Source organism: Corvus moneduloides, chromosome 14 (assembly GCF_009650955.1).
Source record: "Corvus moneduloides isolate bCorMon1 chromosome 14, bCorMon1.pri, whole genome shotgun sequence".
NCBI lineage: Eukaryota > Metazoa > Chordata > Aves > Passeriformes > Corvidae > Corvus > Corvus moneduloides.
In genome coordinates this window covers 6,352,901-6,362,435 of record NC_045489.1, presented here as the reverse complement: position 1 = coordinate 6,362,435, position 9,535 = coordinate 6,352,901, and the positions used below count along the sequence as shown (strand labels likewise).

Sequence of the window (9,535 nt, the reverse complement as noted above, 5' to 3'; positions counted from 1 at the left end):
GTAGGGCTGAGCCCAGGCATCGCTGTGGATCTGCTTGCCCTTGCTCCTTCCGAACTGCTGACACAAATCACCAGTTTGTGGGGTGTCCTTATGTGCCTACAAGAAGAATCCTGGCCCGGGGGGCTGGCACAAATGTTCGTGAAGTGACCTTTTATTGTGGCGCTTGTGAACGAATGACGTTTGCAGAAGGCAGATAAGGAGCTGTGAACAGCTGGAGTGAATGGCGCAGCCGTGTTTGATGGCTGGGGGGATTCCCCTGTGTTGTTCTCCCCGATGGGGTCCCACCAGCAGGCTGGCCCTGGTTGCCCCTGCTCTGTGATGAGGGTGCTTGTGGTGAGCCTGGGTGCCCATGGTAAGCCTGGGTGCCCCTGTGTCCGTGGTGAGGCCAGCAGCACCTGAGCACCCAGGGATGGCATCGTGGCTGGGTACACCTTGTGCCTCTCAGAGGAGAGCACCGGGAGCTGCCAGTCAGCTTGTGCAGAACTGGAGTGAGAATCTGAACCGTCCAGGGTTTGGGTTTCTAACGCCCTATGTGTGCCTTTGACAGCCAAACTCCCCCTTCTCCCGCTCTGGAGTGTCGGCCGCCCCTCTCCCCTTCCCACTGCCTGGGAATGGGAGCAGCTCGGTGCGTTCCAGGCAGGAAGGAAAGCCTGGAGCTGTTTAAAACTCGCAATCTTCAGGGAATTTCAATCGCGTCCAAGCCCGTTCCCAACCAACTGAATAGCGGTGCAGGGTTTGAATGCTGGCCCGCCTCCGCGGCTGCCTGCTGCTCCTCCCTCCGCCCTCCGCTCTCCGCTCTGCCGGCACCGGGGCTCTGCCGGCACCGGGCTCTGCCGGCACCGGGGCTCTGCCGGCACCGGGCTCTGCCGGCACCGGGGCTCTGCCGGCACCGGGGCTCTGCCGGCACCGGGGCTCTGCCGGCATCGAGGCTCTGCCGGCACCGGGCTCTGCCGGCACCGGGGCTCTGCCGGCACCGGGGCTCTGCCGGCACTGGGCTCTGCCGGCACTGGGCTCTGCCGGCATCGAGGCTCTGCCGGCACCGAGGCTCTGCCGGCACTGGGCTCTGCCGGCACTGGGCTCTGCCGGCACCGGGGCTCTGCCGGCACCCGGCTCTGCCCGGCTCCGCTGCCGCAGCGCTGCCATGGGGGTGCCGGGGGGGGCTCTCCCCACGGCCGGAGGCAGCGCCGCGCTCTAGGGGGGTCTGCCGGGCCCCGCCGCACATCATGCCATTGCTGGATTTCTTCTGGGCTTGCTTCAAGAGAGCCAAGGTAAGGGAGCGCTGTGCCACGGTGTCCGTCCCTGACACCCTCCGGTTTCAGGAGAAGCCTCTGGAAGGGGCGCTGGGGAAGCGTCCCCGGCGGGGCTCGGCTCGCTCACGGTGTCGACGTCTGCTCTGGGGGTGTCGTGCCCGTGCCCGATGGGCATGTGAGAGCTTTTAATTTTGGCTGGGCCATGTGTGGGTGCGCTGGTCCCTGTACCCTAAGCTCGCCCGCTGCCCTTTGCTGGGTCACCGTGTCCCGGCACGGGCAGCCCTGGGCGGGCAGGCTGCTGTGCCCGGCGAGCGCGGCGCTGGGCTCTGTGTGTGTGTGCACCCTCAGGCCCCCGAGGTGGTCAGCACATGCCAAAAGGGTCCTGCCGTGCCTGCTTGCGTGGTGTGGCCAGGCTGGGACAGCCTTCCAAACCCAGAGGCTCAGGTCACCCCTGGTGTGGCTGTGGGACCACAGCCGACCTGGAGGGTCAGGGCAGCTGTGAGCAGGATGACAAAGGAGCAGCAAGGCCAAGGGCCCCCAGTTTTTCATTTCCTGCAGTAGCAGTTCTCATGGCGTGGCATCTGAGATTTTTCATTAGGGTTTAATTCTTCATCTGTCACCTTAATAAGCAGTGACTCTCCCTGCCTGCTCCTGATCAGTGTTGGTTTATTGTGTCCCAGCCTATGCAGTGTGGTGGGAGGTGAGCTGGGGAGATTGTGAGGGTATGGTTAGTGTGGATTTTGGGAGTTTCAGGTTGGGAAAAGTGGTAAAATCCCTTTACAGGCAGTGCTGTACACCGGGCTGTGCTGGGTGAGTGGATGTGCTGCAGTGAAATAGATGTGGAATGCACGCTGTCCCCCGGGCTTTCAGTGCAATGCTTAAAATAGTTGAGTCTAAAAATGACATTTGTGAAATTCATTGGTAATATTAGTGGCTGTCTTGTCCCTGCTGTCTCGTCCCCGCTGTCTCTGGAGAGCTTAGCTGTCCTCATTAACCCTGCTCGTCCCTGCGTGCTACATGTTGGCATCGCCATCGTACTGGTGGTGGCATGGAGATGGACACTGGGTCCTGCATTGCCATTGCATTGCAGAGCTGCAGCTTGGGATGGCTCCAGCCTGGCCAGCATGGGGCTCTGGTGCCCCCGGGTTTCAGCCTCCTTGGAAGCACCTGGCAGACCACTGGTTTCAGCTCATCTCTTTGGCCCAAAATGGGGTCCGGTGGCCCAGCTGGCCAGGGCACCACCCTCCTGGTTGCCTTCAGTGGACACCAGTGGCCTCCTGTGCAGCTGATTCTTCTGCTTCAGCCTGGCCTCGCTCTCCTCCCCATGCCAGTGTTGCTCAGCTGCTCACCACGAACAGGCGAGGAATTCTCACCTTCCTCGCTGAGGAATTTCTTGAAGAGGGAGAAACATGCTGGGCTCTGTCTGTGGGATTAAAGCTTTCCAGATTAAATGAGGTGCATCTGTGGCTGGTGGAAGATTTTGTGGGAAAAGGAAGGTGTGGGAACAGATTGGGCAATGTCAGAGGATCCAGAGGAGCCGGGTGACCTCCCCTGTGGACATGGGCATGCTCTGAGGTGGCAGTGATGACTGCAGCCCTGGTGATGGCACCCCTCGAGCAGGCGGTGCTGCAGGAAGCACAGCAGCAGGGACATGGTTAAGCCTGTCTTCCCTGGGTCAGCCTCAGCCCTGCTGCCCCGGCAGGAAGAGGGGTCCCGGGGGTCCGTGGGAAAGTCCGGCTCAGCAGCGCGGCGCATTCCTGCAGTGATCCTGCCGGCACCCCTGGCCCCTTTGTGGGGCCGCGGCACTGGAGGGGCTCATCAGCACCCAGAGAGAGACTGGGGAGCATCCTGGGCTCTGTGCTCGCCTCAGGACCAGCAATGGGGACCTTCTGCTGCTCCTCCACCTCTGCAAATTGCTGCTGTGTCCCAAGTGCTGCCGAGGCTCTGCTGCTGTGAATCCCATTTCTCGTGGCTTCCCTTGGCAGCCGGGGTGGAGGGTGCGTGCTGAGCACACTATGTTTGCCCAGTGCTCAGGGCCCTTGGGACTGGTGATGGTGTTTTCAAACCAGTGGGGCTGATGCCCCTGGGAGAAGCCTTTGCCAGGGCCCTGCTTGTCCTGTGGCTGGAGCAGCATTGCTGGTCCCAGCTCCAGACCAGCACTGCTGGTCTCAGGTCACCTCTGGACAGAGAGGAGGCTGCAGCGGGGACCAAGCCCAGATGTGAGGGATAGCATTCCACAAATGTGAGAATCAAAATGATTTAAAAAATTATTTCTTTTCTTTTTTCTTTGTTTCTTTTCACAGAAATTCACGTTGCTAGAAGATAAAAAAGATGCAGGTAAGCTGCAGCAATAATTTTTTGGGCCAAAGTGCCCTTGCTGTGGGGTGGGCAGGGGTAATGGGAAGAGGAATGTCCCCTTGCTGGTTTCTTCTGCCAGCAGTGTGATTTTCCCCCAGAACTGTTATTTTCAAGGGGATATATTTGCAAAGGGGCCTTGGTTCATTTGCAGTTTGTATTGTCTTTGTGGTGAACAGCTTTGTGCTCAGCAGATAATCTCATGGGGAGCTCGAGAGCCTTGGCACTGCAGTGCCATGGGCAGGAAGGTCACCCCTGGCTCGGAGCCCTTCGGCTTTGTGTGACTGGAGTGTCTCACCTGTGACTGTGGGAGGGAGGGACTCACAGTGCAGCTCCAGGCTGATCCATGGGGATTGTGCACTGCTGCTGCTGCCCTGATCAAACCTCTGCCAAGGTGGGGGCAGAGGCTGGGGGTTGGGGCTGCTCTGCTGTGAGGGCTTCATGGGTGCTGGGGAGGCTGGTGGTGGTCTGTGGGAGCGGGAGGAGGAGGGGGAGGGTGTGTGTGCCAGCAGGGCCAGGAACCAGGGATGGGGACAGGGCTGTTGCAGGGGGGTAGAGGTCCCACCTTCATCATCCTACTGGTCAGTGCCCTGGGGGTCTTTGTGCACGACACCCCCAGAGTCAAACCTGTCCTGTCCTACACAGGATGGCCCATGGCCATTGGCTCTGGTGGCCCTGGAAGTAGAGGGACCTGGGGCCGGGGTGGCTCCACTGCTTTGGGCACAGGGCTTAGGACAGGCCCCGTGGGTGGTGGCTCCAGTGTCGGAGGTGGGGGGAGTGGGGCTGTCCGCACTGCTGGCTGGAGCCCTGGCGCCATGAAAAGGGAAACCCTCTGTGCAGGGAGCCCATGGGATGTGCCTGGGCATCTCCAGGCAGTTCCCTGCCCGAAGGGTGATGCACTGAGGGCCTCTTGTTTTCCTGCACGTAAGGGTGAGGTGAGCTCTGAGTCTGGCCGGCGAGAGCCCAGAGCACAGGAGAGCTCTGAGTAACAAAAGGTGCTTTGTGAGAGAGCCCCAGAGGTATCTTGGGTGGTCTCTGGCCCTTGAACAGGACAGATTAAGAACATAAATGTCAAGAGCTTGTTAAAAAGAGTTAAAGAGCCCTGTGGAAGGGAAGGGGCATGGAAGACTCCTATGGATCACACCGTGACTGGGATTTTGGGGCAAAGAATGTTTATAGGTGCTCTCCCCTTGGTCATAACTGCCTATAGAATCCAGGTCTCTCCTGATGAGAGCTCAATGACACTCACATGACCCCAGCTGACACATGTCCCTGGCCCAGCTCTGGCCGCTGGAGGGATGCTGGGTGTCCAGGGGCTCTGGGGGCAGGAGGAGCAGGAGCCTCGTGTCCTGAGAAGCTGCACAGTTTCTCACTGTGGGATTTGTCACCTGTGACTCGATGTGATGATGGGGCCGTAGTGGCTCCTGGTGTCACTGTGACCTGCAGCAGCGTGGTGCCTGGGGTACGCTGGAGTTCTGCCTTTCCTGTGGATTACACTGGACAGGGAGCAAGCCTGCAGGGGGGTTGTGCCTTCCACTGGGAAGGGGCCAGGGCAGGTGCCTGCTGTCCTCTTCACTCATTGTCCCCAGACGGTGCTCAGACAGTGGGAGCATTCAGGCCATGGGCTTGGGGGACACCATTCCCTTCCCTTATGATGATTTTCAGGCTCTTTGGATGGGTGGCATGAGGACCTTGGCTCCTGACACAGTGGCATGAGGCAGGGTGGAGTTGGTTCTGGTTTATCCCAGTAGCTCTTGGCAAAGTGTCTCTTCCACCAATTCCCAGAGCTTGCCTCTGATTTTCCCCCTCCAGCACTGCTGCTCTCCCAGCACACCTGGCAAACTCCCTGAGCTGCTTTCCAGGCATGGGCAGACCCATTCCCAGCCCCCTGTTTGGAACCATGGTTGTGCTGCCACATTCCCTTCCCCGAACACAGGCTGGATGAGGTCACTGTGGCTTCCCGCTGGCATTAAAGTACCTGGGTATGCCATGGCAGCTCCTGCAGCAGTGATGGTGGAAAACAACTTGGATTTCATCTGCCTTCTTGGAGGTGATGTTTCAGCTGTGGGAGCACCTGTTTCCCCACTCTCATTCCCGCTGCCCTGCAGCAAGACCTGCCCTGGCCCACCCTGAAGTACCCTCGGGCAGCACCTTTGTCTGGGTGAGACACAGAGCCCCTGCACAGCCCCAAACCTAACCACTGGGACAGTCCCAGCTGGGTCAGGTTTGCATGGATTTCCTAACCCTCTGCTTCCTCTCCAGCATTCACTTCCCATGTATTGTTCTGGACTGAGCAGAAAGGAAAAGCTTGAAGAAAGGAAAGGCTCACAGCCTGGCCATGCACCTGAAAACTGCATCCTCAGAATAAATTCCTACCAACAGCAGCACCAGGCCCCTCCAGAAGGGATTGGGAGGTGCTCTGCTCATGTCATGGAGCAGTGGGTCCTCTTGCTGCTAAAGGACAGGGACAGACTTGGTGGCTCCTGCCAGCACAGCCACACAGTGGTGACATTGCAGCGTTTCAGGGTGGGCTGCTGCGGCTGGATGTGGTGAACTAAAAGGGCAAAGCAGCACAAGGGACTCGGCTGAACTTTTGCCCCTGCATGAAATAATAAGGTTGTATTTACCCAGCATCTGGATTACTGAAAATAACCTGCTAAATTTAGCTGTTGTTGATGTGTTGTCACAGCTGAGCTGTTCTTCTCTCCTTGCACAAAAATCTCCTGCACTGACTTGGTGGATTTGTGGCCTGAGCATGAGGACCCCGCTCCTCACCTGACCTGAGCCCATGCGTGTGGCTCCCTGGGTTTTGGGGAGAAACAGAGACTGGGATCTGGTTTTGTCATTGTCTGAATACGTTGGAAGGGAGAGGGGCCAGGGGCTTGTAGGGGCTGTACTGGGATCTGTGGGTGTGCAGGGACCAGTGCTGCTGCCCTCGGCACCGGGGCCCTGCTCTGGCATCAGAGCCAGGGAGATCAGAGGGGACCCACGGAGTTAGTGGGATGCCAGATGTGGCAGCAGGGACCCATTCTGGGCACTTCTGGAACTTGTTGAGGAACTGCTGCTCTTACATGGTGGAAAAGGCAGTCATGGGGTTGGGTGTGGGTCGGAGAGGTGGGAAGCAGAAAAGCTGAACCGAATGTGATTATTTGTGCTTTTGGTGGGACATGTGATGAGGGGATTCTGTGCTGCTCTTTCCTCTTCCTCTTCCCTGCCCTCGCGGGTTCAAGCTTGGCTGGTGAATCACCAGTTCTCGTCCTTGTGCCCCTCTGCCTGTAAAATTTGTGTAGCTCTGACCCCCTGATGACTGCTGCAATGACAGAGCCCCCTCCCCCAGCTCAGCTCCTTCCTTCTGGGCTTTAATTCCAGGGCTGGAAGTCTTCCCATTTCCTGTAGCTAACAAAATACAGATTCCCCCCTCTGGACAGCAGGATCTGCTCCCAGGTTGGGGGATTTTCTTTGAAGGCCAGAAAGGAAGAGCCTGGGTTAGAGAGAAGGTTTTTCTGTGTTGGTGAGCTGCAGAGCACGTGGGAAGTGCAGGGAATGAGCTGGGAAAAGGCCCCTTTAGCCACCTCGTCCCCTGAGTGTCGCCAAGTTTTTCCCATTGCAGCAAGGAGCAATTGAGACTGACTGGAAAGTAACTGCAGGCAGGAAAGTACATTTCTATCTGCATCCTCGGGTGGTTTGCATGAGACTGAAAGGATCAAGAGAGAAGTTCCGAGTGTGGTCATTTCCCTGAAATAATGATGAGAAAATACACTTAAAACTGGCAGAAAGGTTTGGCTGGGCAATGTTTTTTCTTTGGTCAGAACTCTGACATGCAAATTGCCTTAACATGCACAGGAAGGTAATGTTTTCTGTGCCTGAAATAGCCCTTCTGTTCTTCTGGGCAGAAGCTGGTGCAAAGGGAGCAGGCATGGGGCTGTGGGAGCCTCCTGGGGCTGTGTGATGCTCACAGGAGTTTGTTTTCAAAGCCTGAGAGGTCAGATGGGGAAAAAGCAGTGTGAGGTGTTGGCAGGCCAGTCTGATCACGTTAATTCCTTCTCCTCTTAATGAAGAGCCCCTGCGTCGTGCCCGGCGCGTCCGCAGGGCTTTGAACACCCGCCCGCCCCCAGGAGCGGAGGCGGGTGCGAGCGCGCCCAGGCGCGGGGTAGCACCGGAGCGGGGGTGACTCAGTTTTGGGAGGATGCAGGTGGAACACGTGGCTCAGCATCACCTTCACCTGGGCCCCTGGTGATGCCCGACCCCGGGGGAAGGGGCTGAGCGGGGTCCCAGGCAGCGCGTCCCGGGGATGCTGCGGGACCCGGCGGGGGGAGCGGAGCCGCCGGGAAGGAGCGTGCCCCAGGGCGAGCGGCTTCCTCGGTCGGAGGCGCGGCCGGGGAGGATCCGCGGGGGGTGCGGGCAACGGGCGGAAGGGGAGCGGGAGCGGCCCCGGTCCCGTGCCGGCATCCCGGCGTGGGAGGAGCCGCCGCTCTCGCCCGTCCCGCCGGAGCGCAGCGATGGGTCGCCGGGCCGGGGTCGCGGCTCCGCGCCGGGGCCCCGGGCGCTCCCTGGGGCTGAGGCTCCGCCGCGCCGCGGCCGCGGCTCCGTGCGGGGCGGGACGGCGCGGGCGGGCAGGTGAGTGCGGGGCCCGGGGCTGCGGGGGCGAGCCCGGTGCGGGGGCTGCGAGCAGCCCGGTGCGGGGCAGCGCCGAGAGCGGGGACGTCGCGTTTGCTGCACAGCGAGGCGAGGGACAGAGGGCTGGCGCAGGGTGGGCTCCGTGCGTGTCAGTGCGGTGGATGCAAAGGGCAGAGCGCGGGCAAGGGAACGCGGCTGAGGGGCTCAGGCTCTGCACTCCTTCCAAATCGGAGCGATTTTGGTGGTGTTCTTGGCCGTGCCCGGCTGTCTGTCCTGTCTGAGTGATCCCGATCCCAAAGCCAAAGGGGGGACTGTCCTGAGCCGACTGGTAAAGCAGATCACCCACCCGAGGGACCATCAGGTGAAAAGAACTTCCACTTTTCATCCAAAAAAGAGCATTATTTTGTATTTGATAGTGTTTTAATGATGCTTGTATCAGTCATCTTGTCAAGGCTGTGAAAATGCTTAAGGAGCTTTTGTTCGTTTGGAGCTCCAGTGCTAAACCTGGTTTGATGTGGCTTGTAAAGATGCCTGTGATAACAGGGTGTGGGTAATGATCTTGAAAGCCATTTATTTTGGGTTGTGTGAAGGAGGAACTGCTGCTGCCTGGTTTCTCAGTCGGCTGTGATGCTTAGCGAACAATTCTGCCTCATACCTGCCCCAAGACCCATGTTGGAGACTCATTCCTTCTGCTGATAAATGATCCCTTCAGGAATGGCCCAAAACATGCTGCGTGGACAGGGGTTATTCCTCAGGGATGAGAAGATAAGCTTAGTTTGTTGTAGGTGAGAGGGAAGTGGAGTTCTCTGAAGATCTCCTGCTGCCGGACCCCATGCCAGTGACGTTGCCCGGCTCAGTGCTGGCACATGGAGCAAGTTGTAGCCAGGGGCTGTTGGCCCCACGGATCAGGGGACAGAGTCCCTGCAGGAGACAGGAGGTTGTTTTGGGATCATCCACACGAGAGCAGGGAGCACACAGATCCTCTCCGGGGACTCCTGGAGGGTCTGTGGTTGCTCCCAGGAGCCAGCCCTGTCAGGAAGATTTTCAAGAGATTGCTCAGCATCCTGTGTCTTTTCACACGTGCTGGTAACCCCATGCTTCCAAGGATGGACCAGAATGGAAACCCACGTTCTTAGAGTTGCAAAGTGCTGCCCTTATCTTTGGGACCACAGACTGCTTGGTTTGCCATGTGCCCCATGAGCAGCCCTGCAGCACCGAGTCCCTCGTGGCCCCAGTCACAGGCCTGAAGCCACTGCCTCTGCCTGCTGCAGCCAGGTCCACGTCTGGGCTGGGGACTGAGGTCCTCACCCTCC

The 9,535-nt window shown here is 58.9% G+C and overlaps 1 protein-coding gene across 1 annotated transcript in view; it reads left to right on the top strand.

The window, feature by feature from the left end:
• The first annotated feature begins 1,094 nt into the window (after positions 1 to 1,094).
• Positions 1,095 to 9,535, top strand: part of STARD8 (StAR related lipid transfer domain containing 8) — a 42,508-nt gene continuing 34,067 nt past the window's right edge. Inside the window, exons 1-2 of the mRNA XM_032123969.1 lie at positions 1,095 to 1,268; positions 3,554 to 3,587. Of these exons, the coding sequence (XP_031979860.1) occupies positions 1,224 to 1,268; positions 3,554 to 3,587 (79 nt within the window). The 5' untranslated portion in view covers positions 1,095 to 1,223. The remainder of the gene's footprint in view (positions 1,269 to 3,553; positions 3,588 to 9,535) is intronic.